The sequence below is a fragment of the Petromyzon marinus genome, chromosome 10 (genome assembly GCF_048934315.1).
Source record: "Petromyzon marinus isolate PM22_M1 ecotype Great Lakes invasive population chromosome 10, UKy_Petmar_22M1.pri1.0, whole genome shotgun sequence".
Classification (NCBI taxonomy): domain Eukaryota; kingdom Metazoa; phylum Chordata; class Hyperoartia; order Petromyzontiformes; family Petromyzontidae; genus Petromyzon; species Petromyzon marinus.
Genome location: NC_133676.1, coordinates 7,298,632 through 7,318,840, shown reverse-complemented (window position 1 = coordinate 7,318,840; position 20,209 = coordinate 7,298,632). Strand labels below are relative to the sequence as shown.

General features: G+C 44.4%; 1 protein-coding gene across 4 annotated transcripts in view; it reads left to right on the top strand.

Moving 5' to 3' along the window:
- Window positions 1-20,209, top strand: part of LOC116941013 (uncharacterized) — a 94,833-nt gene that overhangs the window by 46,691 nt on the left and 27,933 nt on the right. Inside the window, exons 1-15 of one of the 4 annotated variants that reach the window (XM_076066093.1) lie at window positions 2,282-4,869; window positions 8,338-8,690; window positions 9,399-9,587; window positions 12,631-12,708; window positions 13,413-13,439; window positions 13,845-13,967; window positions 14,864-15,131; window positions 15,563-15,631; window positions 16,168-16,319; window positions 16,795-16,821; window positions 17,624-17,830; window positions 18,197-18,223; window positions 18,842-18,904; window positions 19,035-19,121; window positions 20,061-20,120. In XM_076066093.1, the coding sequence (XP_075922208.1) occupies window positions 4,368-4,869; window positions 8,338-8,690; window positions 9,399-9,587; window positions 12,631-12,708; window positions 13,413-13,439; window positions 13,845-13,967; window positions 14,864-15,131; window positions 15,563-15,631; window positions 16,168-16,319; window positions 16,795-16,821; window positions 17,624-17,830; window positions 18,197-18,223; window positions 18,842-18,904; window positions 19,035-19,121; window positions 20,061-20,120 (2,232 nt within the window). In that variant the 5' untranslated portion in view covers window positions 2,282-4,367. Of the gene's footprint in view, window positions 1-2,280; window positions 4,870-8,337; window positions 8,691-9,398; window positions 9,588-12,630; window positions 12,709-13,412; window positions 13,440-13,844; window positions 13,968-14,863; window positions 15,132-15,562; window positions 15,632-16,167; window positions 16,320-16,794; window positions 16,822-17,623; window positions 17,831-18,196; window positions 18,224-18,841; window positions 18,905-19,034; window positions 19,122-20,060; window positions 20,121-20,209 lie in introns of those variants that run through there. The other 3 variants (XM_032951548.2, XM_032951550.2, XM_032951549.2) reach the window with 3 other exon arrangements.

Genomic DNA, 20,209 nt, shown 5'->3' with positions numbered 1-20,209 from the left:
TAAATGTGGTACCAAGTGAAATAACTGGCCTAGGCACATGATTAAATGTGGTACCAAGTGAAATAACTGGTCTAGGCACATGATTAAATGTGGTACCAAGTGAAATAACTGGTCTAGGCACATGATTAAATGTGGTACCAAGTGAAATAACTGGTCTAGGCACATGATTAAATGTGGTACCAAGTGAAATAACTGGTCTAGGCACATGATTAAATGTGGTACCAAGTGAAATAACTGGTCTAGGCACATGATTAAATGTGGTACCAAGTGAAATAACTGGTCTAGGCACATGATTAAATGTGGTACCAAGTGAAATAACTGGTCTAGGCACATGATTAAATGTGGTACCAAGTGAAATAACTGGTCTAGGCACATGATTAAATGTGGTACCAAGTGAAATAACTGGTCTAGGCACATGATTAAATGTGGTACCAAGTGAAATAACTGGTCTAGGCACATGATTAAATGTGGTACCAAGTGAAATAACTGGTCTAGGCACATGATTAAATGTGGTACCAAGTGAAATAACTGGTCTAGGCTCATGATTAAATGTGAGGGATGGCTGCTTTACATATACGTGTATATTCTCCCATATATTCACTCACGTTGCTTAATTGTATTTTTTTTAAACATTAACATCTCTGTTGACATTTTTTACGGCCAAACGTGCTTATGAATGAAAAAAAGTGCTTTGCTTAAAGACTGAAACATTACGGCAACCTGCACTGACCAGAGTGGTGAAGTATGGGCAAACAACCACCACGACTGACATGGCGTGGGGAGACCTTCATCCAGCAGCGGATTAACAAAGGGCTGTACATGTATACTTGTGTCGTGACATGGCATGGGTTACTATGGCGCGAAGCGCTGGTTGCTGGCAGAGAAGAGGACCTGTTGTTGTAGCAGCCCCGTCTGCCAGCAGGTCATGTGATAAGCCAGAGAAAGGGACGTGGGGCAAAGGTGACAGAGGGGGCACGTGAGTTAAAGGCCGGGAACCTTCTAGTAGGTTCTAGAAGGGGGGCGTGGCCGAAGGCGGAGCGAGAGGCCACGCTGGGTGGATAAAAGGGGGACCCCGAGCAAGTTTCGGGGCTGTTGGTTGGAGTGGAACCCGTCATGCTGCATGAGTCTTCGTCACCGTATTCAGCTCCACGGCGTTGCTAGTCAGGCAGCCTGTTAGCTGTCCTGACCATAGTGTAGTTACTCCCTGTACCTGTGAAGGCGATAATAAACAGACTGCCTCCTACTATTAGTGTCTCTGAGTGACTCACTCCACTTGTATTACTTTCCACGACCACGTGGAAAGTAAAGGTCATTCAAATATTTCCGTGATGACCACAAGATGGCGCTACTGTAGTTGGTTGACCTGAGTGTCTTGTCGGGCTCTCCTGAACCTACACAGGAAACGTTGCGATTTTTTTTTTAAACCAAAGGAGGCACCGTAACAAGCAGCCGTATAACATTACAAGTCGTCGCTTGGACCCTGAACGCACATGGGAGTCTCATAAATTATAGGCTTCACGAATTGTGTTGCGGCATCCACACTCACGTCCTCGGCTATCCTTCGAAAGGTCAAATGCCGACGGGTTTTCATCCCCGAACGTGCGATTGATCGAGAATGCTGAATAGCCCTTCTTGAATAGGAGGTTGATGCGAGCTAAATAAACATGAGGTACATATACACATTGCAATAATACAAGTCCTAATAATTCCCTTCGTCAATGGATTGCTGGATAACGGGTTCCCCATCTTGAGGTGGATATTTAGGGGTGGGGGGGGCGGTAATGTTTTGACCATACTTCACCAGGCTGGTCAGTGGAGGGTGATGAAGAGGGGGAACCAGTGGTGATGTTAGCTGTTGCTGGGGATCAAACTCAGGTTTCCAGGTTCACAGAGCAGTGCACTGACCACTGCACTCCACACAGCACCATTATAAATGTCCCACAACTCATGTAATTATAAAATAAATAAGCCGTAATAAATTAGTTCCCTTAGCTTTAAATACTGGCCATGGTATGGGTTATGATTAGGTTAAAGAGTACCACTTACCACATTAGCCATTCTCAGCACATTCATAGAGCTTAGTTTTTCAATTCTCTCTTAGATAACAATGTGAATTGTAAATGAAAATTATGTCCCTGAAATGAACAAATGAGAGAACAAAGTGTACTTATCAATTAAACATTAAAACAGCACTTGCTAAAATCAAATTGCACTACACCACACGTACTGCTGTAATTGCTTTGTGATGTTCCCAGGTAAAAATAGGTTGATGATGCCGCAGTTTGTCGATATTTCTGATTCACATTTAAAGTCCTTTGTTTTGGAAAAATGTAGTCTCACGAAGTGCAAAAGACATGAAAGGCTGGGAAATGAATGCAGGTCTCTTGGAATCCATGTGTGGATCCCAGGATTGATGAATGGCACGAGTTACACAATGAATATGGCAGTGGGTTTTGAAAGGACAAAGTTTGTTGGCTGCTGTTCAATTGGTGATACATATGTAATAAAAAAAATGTGTGTACTAAGAGTAGAAAATATCAACCGTGGCTGAATTAAACTTTTACTCCTCTGTATTTTCGCATCCACATAGTCTTCCCTTGGACAATGCCCGGTGTGAGTTTGTATTTACGAAGGCAATGTGAGGCACTCTTCCTCAGTGTCTCTCTTCTCAGCCCCTATTCAGGAGTTGTCTCTGCCATGGGCATAAACCTTCAACAGTAAAAAGGGCTCTTCTGTAAATTGCACATCCGCTCACTAAGCACACCGCACTTGGGAATGAATTTGAGACGTTAAGTTAGGCTGCCTCTTGAGCGTAGCATACATGCCAACTCTACTAATTTAAGCGGTCAGCTGCCAATTTTCTAATCCCGTACTGCATACCGATTTTAAAAGCTAACCATAGAGTTTCATAACATTTTGTGGGATTTTTTTTCCTCCCCCTAATGCCTTTATTTTTGCCTATAAAAACAGCAGGCTACCCGCTCAAGCCTGCAGAATCGACAAGTATGGTGTGGGTCCAGTAATTATGGAACGAAAGGGAGAGACCGATTGCAGTAAAAGTATGGTGTGGCTGCGTTAAGCTGGAGATAATCTGACCTGCCACCCAAGGCTTCGGCCTTTCTCTATGGAGTGATGCCTTGACCGAGGGTAACCCCTTCATCACAGCCCCCCCCGATTGGATAAAGGCAACCACAAACACCAGGCTCCCCCAATGGGGTGTAGCGTCTGGGTGGGGAGAGAGCAGTGGAGAGATCCACGATTGGAGGCTGCCCAATGCACCATCATCAACTCAACTCGCACACTTTCCTCAAGCTTTTTGTTTTTGAAACCGAAAAGGGCAGGGGAACTGCTTGCATGGTTTTGCCCAAATCAATTGAGACCAGTGAGAGTGTGTTACTGAGGGCAGGCACAAATGAATGTAGTGCGATTTTTAGCCTGAGCTTGGTGCAGGAGGAAATGTCCAACCAGGTCCTTTGATTAAAAAAAAGTTTCATCTTTTTTTTTAACGAGAAGAAAAGAGTTGTGCGAAGCAAGAAATGTGGCCTTGCTACGTGAAAGAGTCGTGAGCGCACACAACCCGCGTGCAAAAAGCGCTCAGCCAGCCGGTTGTGAGATCAATTGCATATTGTGCTTCCCCACCCAAAATCGAAAGCTACATGGTATACTCCGTCGTGGCAAGGAGAGGGGGGGGGTCCCATTAGCCTTTTCATGGGACCTCTGTGATTAAACTCTGGAGGGTGCATGAGAAGAAGGTTGTGAGAAGGCGGCAACGCATCTGCGACCGTGGGTCCAATGGAAATAGAAGGGTCTTGACTAGAGTTGTTTACCTTCTCAAGTGACGTGGGTACCACTCTGAGTGTTTCTTCGCATGGAATATTGCAGCGTTATATGACACAGGTGTTAGGCAACTAGATGGAAATTATTTTTAGGAAATGGTTTATTAATTTAGTTTAGAAATTTTGTATCGACGGCTACAATCATCTGTAAACCACCTGAGTGAATGTTTGGAGTTTTGGGGTGTGTCTAGGAGTAAAAAAAAGTAATTCTTTAAAGTTTTCCAAACCATTGATTTCCATTGTCTGTGCGTGAATGGTCGAGCTCTTAGTTCAGACTAGCCCTAAACAAAGCAGAAAGAGAGGAACATTTAAAGCTGCCCTGCCAACCTGCATTACTTGTACTTCTTGCTGCGAGATTAACTTTACATCAACATCGAGTTGCAAACCCGAACAGATTAGTAATATACTGAAACCCCCCCCCCCCAATAATAACAAGGAACTAGTATATTCATTTGATTTTAAAACGAGAACAATTGTGTACATACAATTGTGCCTTTGTGTAAAATCGGCCGTGCTTGGCAACTTTGAGACATGCGTGGGAAGTTGCTGCGTCCGCCACCGCTCGTGTGCCTGGCTCTCGCGCTGAGTCTCTGCCACACGGGTCAAGCCCAGTACCTGAAGTGGTTCTGGGAGCGGTGGAGTGGGCAGCAAGAAACCACGACAGCGCCGTCTCCTTCGCCGTCACCTACACTGCACGGCGATGTCTCAGCATCTGCCGTCACGCAGCCTCTTGACTTTAGCACGGCCCGCCCGGCGACCGTCGCTGAGGAGGAAAGTAGCGGATTCAAATCTGGTGATTTGGCCAAAGATGGCAATTCTGCAGACGAGAGGTTTGTCCTCTCGCAGCGTGAGGAGTCGTCGGGTCAGCGTGAGGGCTACACGCGTGGGAACGAGGATGTGTCAGCGAGATACGGTGACCTACTAAGTCAGCTTGATGGCATGAGTTATGTTGGTTCTACGGTTGGGCCACTCGAAGATGCCTTACCAACATATCTGGAACCTTGCCCTCTACTGCACTGGTATGGTCCGAATGGTAAGTGTGTCTTTACTTGTTTCCTTTGTATAAACTATTTGAACTTCTCAAGAGCAGCTTGCAACACTCATAGGCAGCTGTTGTAAATAATTAAATAAGCACAAACATATCTTTTATCACAGTTCAGTGCAATCAGAGTAATGTGAGAATGTGTATAGATTGCCAGAGTTAGCCCCATACTTTAAAACGTTTGTGGTTGCGATTAACTACAATTTGTGCTAACTGAGCTGTGCATGTGTACAGGAATTTCAGATTGCATTACTTTATTTGGCCATTGTTGTGTTTACTGGCAAGTTGATACATATCCAAAAACTATATTTTGTCCACAAGTTCATACATATCCAAAAACTATATTTTGTCGACTGCTTGAGTTTAACCAGTCTGTTTGCCATCGAGGATTCTTCCTCACTTAAGGAGGGCAATGAATAATAAGAAAGCTCAAGTTATCTTTCCAAACTAAAACAGCCATTTCCCAGTATTATATCTCTCCTTAAATTACTTTGTCATGGCGTTTGAATGTTACGGCATTTGAATGGCATAACAAAACAGAATAAATACTAAAGCCTTACTTTGAAAATCAGCCCAATTTTCATCGTGGCATTGGTTAATTTTCTCCACAAACGATCATAGTTTATTAACATTCACACATGTGCATGCTTTCCGGCTTTCGATTTAAAGTTCTAAGGCAGATACACACTGGGTTGGTGGTGTTTTGGTGTAATGCTTAGCACATTGGACTTGCAATCCAGAATTTTTCTTGATCAATTCAATGTCGCCTCTGTCCACCCAGCAGCATAAACGGGAACAACCACAGTTAGGTCGACTGGCAGGATAGTGTGTGGTGGGGTAAAGTGTGGGTACTCCCATCTAATTCAAGATGTCTGGCCAGCGTGAAACAGTAGACCAAATACCCTATGGAAGGGCTGTTTAGAGCTCCGTCTCGTGGACCTTTGCCCAGCAGTGGCATGAAGCAGCAATTGGAGGGCTGAATCTTTACCTACAGTGAGGGAAAACAGTATTTGATCCCCTGTTGATTTTGCACGTTTGCCCACTGACAAAGAAATGATCAGTCTATAATTTTAATGGTAGGTTTATTTGAACAGTGAGAGACAGAATAACAACAACAAAAATCCAGAAAAACGCATGTCAAAAATGTTATAAATTGATTTGCATTTTAATGAGGGAAATAAGTATTTGACCCCTCTGCAAAACATGACTTAGTACTTGGTGGCAAAACCCTTGTTGGCAATCACAGAGGTCAGACGTTTATTGTAGTTGGCCACCAGGTTTGCACACATCTCAGGAGGGATTTTGTCCCACTCCTCTTTGCAGATCTTCTCCAAGTCATTAAGGTTTCGAGGATGACGTTTGGCAACTCGAACCTTCAGCTCCCTCCACAGATTTTCTATGGGATTAAGGTCTGGAGACTGGCTAGGCCACTCCAGGACCTTAATGTACTTCTTCTTAAGCCACTCCTGTGTTGCCTTGGCCGCGTGTTTTGGGTCATTGCCATGCTGGAATACCCATCCACGACCCATTTTCAATGCCCTGGCTGAGGGAAGGAGGTTGTCACCCAAGATTTGACGGTACATGGCCCCGTCCATCGTCCCTTTGATGCGGCGAAGTTGTCCTGTCCCCTTAGCAGAAAAACACCCCCAAAGCATAATGTTTCCACCTCCATGTTTGACGGTGGGGATTGTGTTCTTAGGGTAATAGGCAGCATTCCTCCTCCTCTAAACACAGCGAGTTGAGTTTATGCCAAAGAGCTCAATTTTGGTCTCATCTGACCACAACACTTTCACCCAGTTGTCCTCTGAATCATTCAGATGTTCATTGGCAAACTTCAGACGGGCATGTATATGTGCTTTCTTGAGCAGGGGGGCCTTGCGGGCGCTGCAGGATTTCAGTCCTTCACGGCGTAGTGTGTTACCAATTGTTTTTTGGTGACTATGGTCCCAGCTGCCTTGAGATCATTGACAAGATCCTCCCGTGTAGTTCTTGGCTGATTCCTCACCGTTCTCATGATCATTGCAACTCCACGAGGTGAGATCTTGCATGGAGCCCCAGGCCGAGGGAGATTGACAGTTCTTTTGTGTTTATTCCATTTGCGAATAATCGCACCAACTGTTGTCACCTTCTCACCAAGCTGCTTGGCAATGGTCTTGTAGCCCATTCCAGCCTTGTGTAGGTCTACAATCTTGTCCCTGACATCCTTGGAGAGCTCTTTGGTCTTGGCCATAGTGGAGAGTTTGGAATCTGATTGATTGATTGATTGCTTCTGTGGACAGGTGTCTTTTATACAGGTAACAAGCTGAGATTAGGAGCACTCCCTTTAAGAGTGTGCTCCTAATCTCAACTCGTTACATGTATAAAAGACACCTGGGAGCCAGAAATCTTTCTGATTAGAGAGGGTCAAATACTTATTTCCCTCATTAAAATGCAAATCAATTTATAACATTTTTGACATGCGTTTTTCTGTTTTTTTGTTGTTGTTAATCTGCCTCTCACTGTTCAAATAAACCTACCATTAAAATTCTAGACTGATCATTTCTTTGTCAGTGGGCAAACGTACAAAATCAGCAGGGGATCAAATACTTTTTTCCCTCACTGTATGTACTGTACTGGATTACAAGATGCTCACAATCTTACCTTTGGGCTCACTACCGTAATTGCTCTACCCAATGAATTGCACTTCTGAAGGATCTGACCTTTTTGCAAGCTACGAAACAACGTGGTGTGTTTACACTTTCAAATATGATGTGTTCAATAATGTGATGTGTTTAAAAACAAGCCTCTAAGTTTGCTATTCATTTGTAGCCTTGTGCCTTAATGGACATGTGGTGAGTGCTTGAAGACATCCCGTTTGACCCTGTCTTAAGAAAAAAAAATGCTGGCATTTGTCTGCTTACAAAACACCCGTCCACTTTGCATTTATTGCTTTGGATTGTAAAATGTAAATTGAATTCTTTGTGCTTCTGTTTTTTGTTGCCAAGTGTTGGCAAGGGATTCGCTTCTGTTGTTTTGAAACGACTAAATCCATTTCTACTCTAAAAACTCACACTTAAGAAGGAAACTAGCACTTTTATTTTTTTGTTCTGGCGAATGCAGTGCTGGCCATAAGTTGTCTTCTGAGAGCTAAGGAATTATTTGGACTGAAACCATTTTAATTCGCTGTCACCGCAGATTAAGATGAATAATTCCAGCAGTGGCTACACTGCGGTTTAGAGGTGGCTTACACATACTCACATGCTTAATCATTTATCAATGAAATATTGTTGAAACTGCACTATCAGCTTTTTTGTGCCTCAACATTTCTGCTTTAAATTCCTACCTCATTGACTCAGGATTTAACTCAGATATTTAGGAGTATCCACTCCTTCCTTTCACACTGAGGACAGTAATTATGATGATGGGGCTAATGATGAGGTGTCACCCCACACCCTTTGTTTTTTTTTGTCACCATTGCAGGTGAGGAGCATGAGGTGGACCTGACTCAGATAGTCGGCGTGCCTCTGCCCGCTCCGGTCTCCTTTGTAAGCGGCTTCGAAGGCTTCCCTGCCTATCAGTTTGCCGAGGAGGCCAGCGTGGGCCGGCCGGCGCAGAACTTCCTGCCGGAGCCGTTCCCGCAGGACTTCTCGATCCTGGTGACGGTGCGGCCCTCGTCGGACGAAGGGGGCGTCCTCTTCGCGGTCACGGACTCGTCGCAGCAGGTGGTGCAGCTCGGGCTCAAGCTGTCGCCCGTGGAGGATGGGGAGCAGACGCTGCTGATCTTCTACACGGAGTCGAGCACTGCCGACACGCGCATTGCCGCTGCCTTCCCAGTAAGGGGGGGGGGGGGGTAGAGGGGGGTGGGGGAACGGATGGGGGGAGGCGGGCCCCCCTGTGCCACATGCATAAAAGTTCCTCACAGAAGCTTGTTTTTTTTTTTAAACATCAATAAACAAAGTACACTTTTTTTTAACACAGTGAATCACAACTCGGTACTAGAATCCATCACGAAGTTGTTTGAGGTTTTTCACTTGAGGTGACGGAGCACTCCTATAATGTCTTGCGCACACCACTGCTGCCGGAAGGGCCTCCAACTCGAGGAAGCCCTAGAAAGCCCTGCTCGAGGGTATTTGGCCTACTCTACTATGCTGGCCAGGCATCTTGGAAAAAGTGGGGACACCCACACTTTGGCCCATCTTAATCGCACTGTAAATTAAAAAGAAAAGATACGTTGTAAGAATGAAAGTATTTCTGCTCGTGATCGTGATGCGGGGCTTCAGGCATGCTTTTGATGTCTTGTTTATATTTTTATCTATTTAATAATATACTACAGGCTCTTTAAAATAAAGCAAGCTTGGGAAGTTGTATAATTTTCTGACCATGCATTGCATGGCACTCGTATGTTCCAAAACATGAAAGAACATTTTAAACTGTGCTAATGAAGGTACATTTGTCTAAATGAAGCTTGGTCGTCTGCAGCCACCCCTGTTAAAAAGACAAAAGCGCTTACACGCGTGTCCCCGGTGGTTTGCTCGCTACAGCTTCCCGTGGCGACAAACCGCTGGGTGCGAATGGCGGTGTCTGTGGACGGCGACACGGTCTCGTTCTACTTCGACTGCAAACTCGTGGAGCGGTCGGCCATCGAGCGTTCCAGCAATCCCCTGGACATCGAGGAGGAGGCCAACGTGTTCATCGCACACGGTGGCGATGCTGACTCCGACAAGTTTGTGGCAAGTTTGGCTGGGCCTCTGGCCAGAGAGATTTTTTTTTTGCCCCATTTAAACCGTGCAGAGTCCACTTTGCTCCACAACAGCCGATGGCTCATATTGGCAAGGTTAAGCGTGGGATCCATCCCATAACCCCACTGGTACCCCACATGCTCTCATTTAACTTATCCCAGCAAAGAGAGAGAGCGTTAGTAACTGAGTGTAAATAGCATTTCCATTTCAAGGAAGTTTGATATGGTATATATATTTTTTATCAAGAAATGTAACAGCCGATAATACAGTAAATGGTCGCATATATCCGACTCTCCCATATCTGACATGACCAACTAACTGCCCATACCCAAATGGTATCTGTGCACGTTGTAACTGTAATTTTCTATACTGTATATGTTCACATATCTGAACTTTTCACATATCTGCCTATACCTCAGTCCGCAGGGAGTACTGGAGCACAGTTATTGTCCTTGAAAGGGCAATTAAAACAAAGGCATAGATTGTTAAACATTGTTGGCACGGTTATGTTGGCGACAGCCTGGCGGTGTCAAAGGAGGTAACAGGAATTTAGGAAATGTTTTTTGGGCTCAGAGCTTGTAGAGGCACAAGTGAAACAAATCACTGCTTTCTTGTTGCTGGTGTGAATACAGTGGCTGCATTGAATGACCACTTTGAAAAGGTACTGTGCGTAGAGCATTCTAAGAGCTTGTGTTGGTACAGGATTGACCCGTGGGGGCAGAGGGTGTGAATGTGGAAGGATTTTAAACCTTCGCATGTTACCCCCCCTGCTGAAAAACGTGGTTCCCAACACATGAAATATCCCACATCTGTTGGGCAACCTCACAGCCCGTGCATAATGGCGCAAGTGTTGAACATCCAGTTGGGAAGGAAGCACCATTATTATACGAGTAGCAGAGAAAATGTTCCTCTGTGGGATTATGCTCCGTCATTCCGCTCACAAGAAATCTGGCTTTGTGCGGTTGCTGATCCCACCCCACCCCCGCGGCATTGCAATGCTAGGCGAGAACAGAATCCTCTTGTTAATTTGAAATCTGGCCCATGGAGAGGTGGATTTAGGGTCAGGAAAATGCTTTTGATTGGATCCCACCGTGTGGTCCTAACATCGCTGCGAGGTTTCCGGTGTCTTGTTTACCTCAGCGATTTTTTTCCAGGTATAATTTTGATATGCTTTAGTATTTCCTGAATAATTAACATGAACGATAACACATAGTGGTGACTGGCTATGGCATTTATGCAGCTGGGAGAGGATTTGTTTCATTGAAATGGGCGAAGGTGGGCTCTTGGGGCATGGGGTAGGGCAGAAAAGGGCACCAGGAGATTTAGGAAATGGTGACATTTGAGAAATATCTGCAGGAGGTGGAAAGAGGAGAGATGAAGCATTAATATTATAGCAATTCAGACTTTGCCTGGTCTGGCGATTTTTTTTCCTGCTGACAATTTTTTTTTCCAACCGTGGCTTTGAGATGATGCTCACCCTGATATTATTGGGAAATCCATTGTGTGCCAGAATGTGTTTAAAAACAAGCTTGTTCAATCAGTAACTAGCGTGCCACCGGGATGAAGGAAGTGAGATTGAGGACTGGCTGTCGTCACTGTTGCTGCTCTTTGTGCTGCTTTAGAGTTCTTTTGAGCTTAGTCCCTCCCTCAAGCGTGAAAAATGCTTATGCAGCTGGCTCGTTTTCTGCCCCTTTGATGGATGCAAGAATAATAATAGTAATTCATTATATCCTTGCTGTTGTACGTGGGTGGTACGTTTGACCCTTTAAAAATTTTCACTGGGATTTCAATTGATACCGGTAGGGATGTCGGGGAAGCAAAGCTGTATTGTTAATCTTTCCTGGAATGCCACTAGAGATGCTCAGGGAGGCAAACTAAGATGTTTTCGTCATAAAAAATCTAATTGTCAACTGAAGGGATCCCCAAAAAAATCTGAAAATGTATTCCTAAAAAATTACAGAAAGATCTGTGAAAGGGTGAAAATTACACGTCTAAATGATTATGTGAGAGCCATAGCAGTACAGCTACTACCTCAAATCACTTGTCAAAATAGTCCTCCACTTAAAAAGAATGTATTTGTATAGAACATATTGTAATAATACAACTCAAATAAAATACATTGTACAGATTTTGCCATAATCGCACATTTGATAGCTTCTGTTTGGGCTCCCAAGTCTCATACAGGAGCCACGCATGGGACAATACTCCCGAATATCCAACTCCCCACTCGGCCTCGCTGATTCTCAGCATTGATACTCTTTTATTGACTGACAGTCGAATGCATCAAAGCAAATATACGATCTCAATGCAAAATTCCGCTCATGCATCCACTCATAGTCTTGCCCCTCAGAAAATGCCTCAACTAGAAAACAAACCCGCATACTTCCCCAGCGATCCACAACGAATGTAGAGAGTGATCCCCAGTGGCTTCTGGTTTCCCGGCTCCCCTGGGAAGGATGGTTTTCTCGTGCCTGAGGGCGTCTGGCCGTTGGTGGGACCAGAGATGGGCATGGGAAAATAAGTGGTTTTGTTTATAGGCTCAGAGGCTCTGGTCAGCAGGGGTTACCTTTCAGCTGTGATTCAGAGAATGCACACTTTTGGAAAGATAAACCAGCCAATTGGCATTTTATTTTCTGCACGTGAAATGTTAAATGTTTATACCACGTAACACAAGTCCATTGCAATGTAAAAAAATGCTCCAAAATTTGGCAGTATGAGACAGGATGTTCGAACGGAAAATAATGCGTAACCATTGTAAAAATGTTAGATTGGCATGAGCAGATTTGTCAGTTTATATATTCTTTACAATTTAGAGCCCTTTGTCAATCCACTGCTGGATGAAAGTCATGACAGTCATGGAAGTCATTTGACCATACTTCATCACTCTGATCCATGTGGGTTGATGAAGGGGTGGGTGGAGCCAGGATTGGTTGAGATCTTACTCGCTACTAATGTTAGCCATGGCTAGGAATTGAATTTAAGTGTCACAAGCAAGGCTATAAACACACTTTGCTCTTGTGCTCTATTTACACAGGGGGCCATCCAACAGATGCTCATCCGGCCTGACCCCAGTGCTGCTGCAGAGCAGTGTGCCGAGGATGACGACCGTGAGGTGAGATCGAGTAACCGGGCAGCCTGGCATTGAGCAGGCTCACCGCTGGCCTCATTCAGACAGGCCTGATGGTTTGAATCAACAACTGCAATGAGATCTGGTCAATACGTGGCATACACTGTGAAGGCGGTCGCATAAAAATGTAATGCACTTTCAAAGTTACCATGCTTACAGTCCCATTTTATATATAAAATAATTATTTTAATTATTTATAGGCCTTAGTAAATCCACAGGTAGTTGAAGGCCTCCCCATGTTGTGTCTGTCACGGGGTGTGGTATAACCATACTTCACCATGCTGGCCTATGTGGATTGGTCAAGGAGTGCCCAGAATGGTTTAGCATTTATCACTGATGTTAGCAGTGGCCAGGAATTGAACTTAGGTTACTGCACCCACCACTCACCAACCTGTATATTATATTATTTCTACCAATTATAAACAATAAGTTGTCATCAATCTTAAAAGAACAAGCTGTTACTCTTACGCACATAGGATCTCACGTAAAAATGTATAATAAGACACGAATTACACCTGGCAATGAACCACACTGAGCTAAAAGCAATTATCCAGACTAAACTAATAGAAGAGCACACATACAAACACAATTATCTGAGAAGCCAAGTGCAAACATTCGTGTGTTTATTCTGGGTCTATTTTTGAATGCAAACAGGGCTGTTGTGTTTACTGTATTCACACATCACACAGGTACATTCCTCAAGAGACGCTAAGCGGGTGAGTGATGGAGAAAAAACGATGGCATAACCTCTGGTGTGTTCCAGAGCGTGGTGGCACTGTGGTCTGCTATTGGACTCTGATAATTGTCCACCACATGGGTGGTCCGTGGAGGTGGATTAACAACAATTGCATGCTGTTGCATAAAGATTGATAGTCAATCTTCATGCAATGACTTACCTCTATGGTGTTTTTTTTTGGGGTGTTAAGGTCACTTTTCTTAAACTCTGGCTGGGAATGCAAACATGACCTATTGTAGACCGTGTATTTGCACAATATGTCGTGCATGTCCCAAGAAAACACACTCCAAAATGTAGTTATTTTGATCAGCGTAGCGCTGACACCCCGGAATGCGACGGTGTGCTTTGTGTCGCTCGTAAACCCCTACCTTGCTTGGTGCTGCAGGCATCTGGTGAGGAGGGCAGTGGATACGACGACGGGGATGGAGAGAGCGAGGAAGAGAGCGAGGAAGACGTAGAGAGTGAGCACGATCATAGCGAGACCGGAGGATCGGGGAACGTGGAGACGGTGAGCTGCTTCTGCACCCAATATTTAGGATTGCCACCTGTCCTTGGTTTCCCAGGACATCCTCACGTCCTGGCACATTTAATGTCCTGATTGTTGGTTCTCCCCTCCTCTTCTGGTATTGTGATATATTCTTCCCATGATATCTCCTGGTTTTTTGTACCCCAGAGGAGGCAAACCACCAATCTTACCGTATAAAATCTCCCCAGCCACACTCTTGCAAGACATTCACAATAAAGTCTTCCTGTGTGGGAGCACCACAGGAATTTAACACAAATAGCACACAGCCTATTTGCCCTCATTGACTGTATGAAATGGCTTGTGCAGTAAGGAAGAGAACTCAATATCTGAGAATTTAGTGTAGTCTGTTATAAAGTGGCTATTTTCCATTTGCTCCTTTGTGAAATGCTATTTCCAGATGGCAATTGGTTATGGGTTTTCTGTGGAGACCGTTTCAAGGGCAGTGGTTATTCTGCCCCCTTGAGGATCATTGTATTATTACAGTACCACACAGTCATCGGTCAAAGACTTCCCAGTGTGAAAGTCTTAAAATACTTTAGAGTGGTTCCCAAGCATTACAAGTGATGTGTTGTGCTTGTAACGTACGATTTTTTTTTACTTCAATTGAAGTTTACCTGAAGCTTGTGCTAATCGCATCCATGCTGCTGGGTTGACAGACGTGGGGAAATTAATAAACGTGCCCATTCTTTCAATTGCCATGCCAATAAGTCGAACCATTGACCTATGAATTACAAGTCCAATGTGCTAACCATTGCATGACCAAAGCATTAACGTTATGAAAGTACACCGTACTATACCCATGCAGTAAATTCTATCTTGAGGTATTTTAGCTGACGTATGGCCTCGCATATTATAATTATCATTAATTTACCGCACAGGTGACGCGCCACCCCAACCAGCAGCCATTAAGACCTCCCCCCACCATGGCGCCCGAGAGGAGAAGGCCCAGACCAGGCCACGACGCCCGGCTTCGGCCAGAGTCAGACTCTCGCTCCAAGGTGGAGGCCCATCCTCCTCTCAAGGAGGACACACAGCCAGCACGGGAGGAGGCAGCCATTGTGGCAAGCCAACCTGGAGAGGCGCTTTTGAGGAGGGAAAAGGGGGAGCATGGGGAAAGTGGCAGCCCTGGACTTAAAGGCCAGAAAGGTGAGCACGTTGGAGCCCGAGCCATCGATTTGATGGCTGAAGCTGCAAACTGTCCTGGATTTGGCCTGGACTCTACACTTTCAGAAAGGCTGCCACAGTGTCCTGGACAATTTGTGTAAAATGGGGATTTTGGTTGGCTCAAGACTCGAGAAAAAGGGTGGAGCTACCTTAGTAAGTTCGTGGGGTTGGGGGGTATAAAGAGTAGTAGTGGGGGGGGGGCAATGTCAATGTGGACACCCTTTTGTTTGGCGGTGCTAGTGACGTGGCGATATCAAGGTGGGTGAGGCTTGTGGAAGGAGAGACTTGTCAGCTTGCCCTGTGGCACGGTTGACCCGCCCGTAAATTTGGTAGCTTTAATTATGCCCATCAGACATCTTGTGTCCATCACTCAAGAATCCTTGTTTACACGATGAACTGCTTCCATTTTGTAGGCGAAGCTGGTTCGGATGCCTCTGAAGGTCGAGGGACTCCTGGCTTGCGAGGCCCTCTTGGCCCAACAGGTGGGTATTGGTGATTCATTAACCCTTAGCTACGCCTTCACAAACATTGGGTTTCCAATTCACTATTTTTTTTTATCAAATAAGTGCCATTTATATATTTAAAAGATCTATGGAATTAATAACAATATATATCTCCTTCAAAATAAACGTAGCCTACTTATGAACAGGATATAAATATGTACATCCTTTTTATTTTGTTCTATAGTAAACATTTGCTGCATGTAACAGATTCTATGCAATTGCAGGCAGTTACAGTCAAGACACTACTATAAACACAACATATAATTCACAGTACACAACAGCATTAGTAGCTTGAAATAAGTAAGTCAATAAATATTCCATTCTGGAAAATACAATGCTTTAATTAAACTCGTACAAATAAAGTTTTTAATTCAAGTTGTTTCCCCTGCTTGGTTATTTTTAACGGAGCACCCACTAATTGAGAAATCGATGCGGGGAGAAGCTGCGATGATATGCCGCAAGTGGGACCTGGATGACCCTGACACTGACTGGCCTCTTTCTCGTGTGCTTCGTAGGTGCTGGCGGTGCCAAGGGTGAGCAGGGGGACACTGGTCTGAAGGGCGACGTGGGAGAGAAGGGCGAGATTGGCACTCAGGGTCCACCCGGGCCCAAAGGAGACACCGGCATCATGACGGGTGACGTCATTCCTGGAATCAAGGGAGAAAAGGTACCCCCCCCCCCACCCCCCCACGAATATTACGGTGAAATTCGTCTCATGCCATGCTTCTGTTATCGACTCTTCCTTTCGTCCACATGCATCGAGTCTTCCTATGACCGGGCACTTATTTAAGGATTAGAAGAGTATCCTTGAAATGGTGCCAAATTTATCCCATGATCTGCACTTACATGCAGGTAGAGACTCATTGGAAGTGGTACCCAAGAAGTACCAATTGCAGCACAGCCATTCGTTTTCTTAGTCAAGAAAAGTGACTGTATAAGTGGCGATAAACTCATCCTGCTCACAGTTATCTGAAGATTGCTACGCAGATATCAGGAGTATTTTTTGCAATAATAGGATCCTCCAATAATGCCCTGATATCATCGTTGAACAGAGGTGTTAAACTGGAATGCATTCAAATTCATATATTTATTTATTCGTTATTGTTTCAACTACTAATCATTTTATATATATATATTTGCAGGGTGACATTGGAGATCCTGGCGTGAAGGTAATTTCTTAAGCTTCGTAATGTTATTGATCGGCATGTTCCAGGGTGTTAAGTCATTGTAAAGGTGTTCCCCTGCGACAATCATAGAAACAAATATAAAGACAATTATGTTTCCATTGTTTATAGTGCATGTTTAATAGGTGTCCAGTTTAATACAAAACTCTCATACAGAAATCGTTTAATGTGCTCAATTGGTTAACTGTCATTGACACGCAATGTACACTTAACATGTACTGTCAATACTGTAAATATACGGCTGGATGAAGACCTGCCCACGATTTGCGGGTTGTTTGGGTTATATGACCATACTTCACAATGCTGGTCAGTGTGTGGGTTGGTGAAGGCTGAGAGCAAAGTACAGTCAAAAATAAAATGTTCTGCATTGCCTACCGCTGCCCACACGCAGGTGTCACGGCTTCTGCGTATCGTAGCAGCCTACGCATTGTGGTCGTTCATCCAAGCACTATGCAGACGATAAAGCCTGCTTAGCTGAGATTGGGCACATTCTGGGTAATTTGGTTATAGATGTGTGTATTTTTACTGGTAGGAACGAAGTTGTAAACTGAGTGTACCAGCCTGCAATAGATTAATGTGTCCGTCCGTCCGTCCCCTTTCAATACTTTAACGAAGTGAAATGTCGTGCTGTTGGGTGTAAAATCAGCAATAGACAGCGCAGAGACTTGTCCTACCGGCCCACCCTGCAGGGACTGTTACAGCTCAACTTAATGCTCTATTCTTTGTCATTCGTCATATTGGCCTAATTTCCTGCGCTCGGTCCAATTTTTTCCTTTAACATTTTCAGGGTGGAGCGGGCTTTGGCTATCCTGGGCCAAAGGGGGGCAAGGGTGACGTTGGACCCCAGGGCCCCATAGGTCAGCCTGGCCTCCCAGGTCCCGTGACGTCAGTGGTGCCGCGAGGGGACGGCTCAGTTGCCCAGCTGGTGGAGGGCCTCGCTGGGCCCCCGGGCCCTCCTGGCCCAGCTGGCCCAACTGGGGATGCTGGCGAACCCGTACGTGACCATTGCACACTCCCTGTCCATGTCCTCGTCACAGTCCTCGTTTCTCGTTTTACACGACTCTCCATCATCCTCTGTTGTAATTTTTTTGCTTGAAAGTTAATCGATTTAAATTTCCAAAGATCAAAACAACGATTTTTTATTTATTTTGTTGTGAGATCTGTATTGGCCATTGTAATGATTTTGTTAGCAAATTAGAGATTGTTAATATATGTGTCATTCATACTTATGCCTGATGTTTCTACAATCCAATTTTGGAAAACATCTTATTTTGCTCTGATCTATAATTAGTGTCATAGAGGTCTGATTACCCTTTGAGAAGTGAGCATTAATTATATTTGTATTGTGTTCATTTGCCAGGGTGACCCAGGAGAAGATGGTCTTCCTGTAAGTTATATAGCGCACATCATTATCATCATCATCCATGATCTTTCTACTGCTTAATGAAAGCTTCTCCAAGTTGTTTCCATCTCTCATCCCTCTGCGGTGGTCTTTCACTTGGCCATGATTGCTCTTCTGGCTGCTATTCCATTACCTGCCTTAACCATCATCCCTTCAACCAATGTGTCCTTCCCAAGTCCACTAACTTTGTTTAACAGACAAATGTGATGTCTCATATTTGGATTCAATCCCTGATCCATGTGTTTCTGGTGCATAAGTTACAGTGAGTAATATACATGATTTAACATTTCTTCTTTAGGTACCTTGGTTTTTTGCTTTTCATTGTCAAGTTCAGTTTTCCACTCTTCTTTATTTCATGATGTTGATCGTGATCCACCCTGAATAATACAAGTATACATTTGCTGTGTTGTTATTCATTCATGTTCCTCCAGGAAATCTTTTCTTTTTCTTTCGCAAAGAATAGCATACGCAAGAGTAAATAAATAACACAATAATAAATATTGCACAGAAATACACGTATGAACAGAAAGCACCATGACGTCTGCTTGTTATAGACACCTGTCACTGTTACGTGTGTGTTGTATTTTTTATATTCTTGTGCAGGGAGAGAAGGGTCCCCCTGGCTTTCCAGGAATTGCAGGAGATCCTGGTCTTAAAGGAGAAAAAGTGAGTCTGTGTGTTAACAAAATCGATGCAAATTCCGTTTGAGTCTCTCTCTTTTTTATTTTCCCAAAGTGTGCTTGCGTTAAAGGGATGAAAAAAAATGTATGATGTGCAACTCGTGTCGTCATCACAGGGTGAAACTGGAGTTGGAAAAGCAGGCCTCCCTGGGCCACCTGGCCCTCCTGGGCCACCTGGCCCCACAGGACGACGCAGCAGACTGGTAATATCACCCTGTCCTGCCACAATGGCTTTCGCTTGACCTCTGAGTACATAATAACTTGCAGCCCATTTGCAGCCCATGTTAATCCACCGCTGGCCTAAAGCCCGCCCCCATGCCATGTTGGTCAAGGGGATTGTTTGATCACACTTTACCATAGTGGTCATTGCGGGTTGGCGGAGTTGGTTGGGCAGCATTGATTCTGGTATAAATCACCACTGATGCGAGCCTTGCCTGGGAATCGAACTCAGGTCGCTGGGTTCATATTACAGCGCGCTAACCACTGCTCCACCGCGCCACTTGATCTCCCATTGCAGCATACAAAAACAACGTGTTATTATATGTAACGAGGCTGCATAGGCTCAAATGAATGAATTAGCTGTTTTAATGAATGGGATTGATTACTACTCTTGGGTTTTTTTCGGTAAAGTCACGTAGGTAAAATAAAATTTAAAATAAAAGAAAACAACTAAGTTCAATCACGACGTTTCGGAGGCAACACAAGCTTCCGTCTTCAGGTGGAATAGTCACAGCAAGATCGCTGCCTCCGAAACGTCGTGATTTAATTTAGTTGTTTTCTTTTATTTTAAATTTTATTTTTTACCTACGTGACTTTACCGAAAAAAAACAAAGAGTGTGAATCCTTGCAGTCACGAAAGCTTCAAATCTGGGATTGATTACCTCAAGTGACTTGATTTTTAATGGAAACAATTTTCTCAACTGAATAACCGTAACCGGGGCCTTGAAACGACTCGGGCAGCTTTGAAACGTGGCTGTGCCAAGCGCAGCTACATAATTGAGGCATTTGTGGAATCAAATTGGTCGTGGCTGGAGTGCACGCGGTGTGCAAAATGTGGTTGGAGGAGGTGAACCTGGAAATTGATTTGACCTCTGAAGCTGCCCAAGTTAATTTGTGCTAATCACTCTTTAAATTTTCCTCAGAACCTTGGTGATGCCGACGGGTCAGGTGACTCCGATGACGATGACACAGACACAATCCGAGTGAGGCTTTACCGCTACACTTTCAATTCTTGCAAAATTGTTTGTAGCAAATGTTGAATATACCTTGTGGGGTCTGCTAACAATATCAG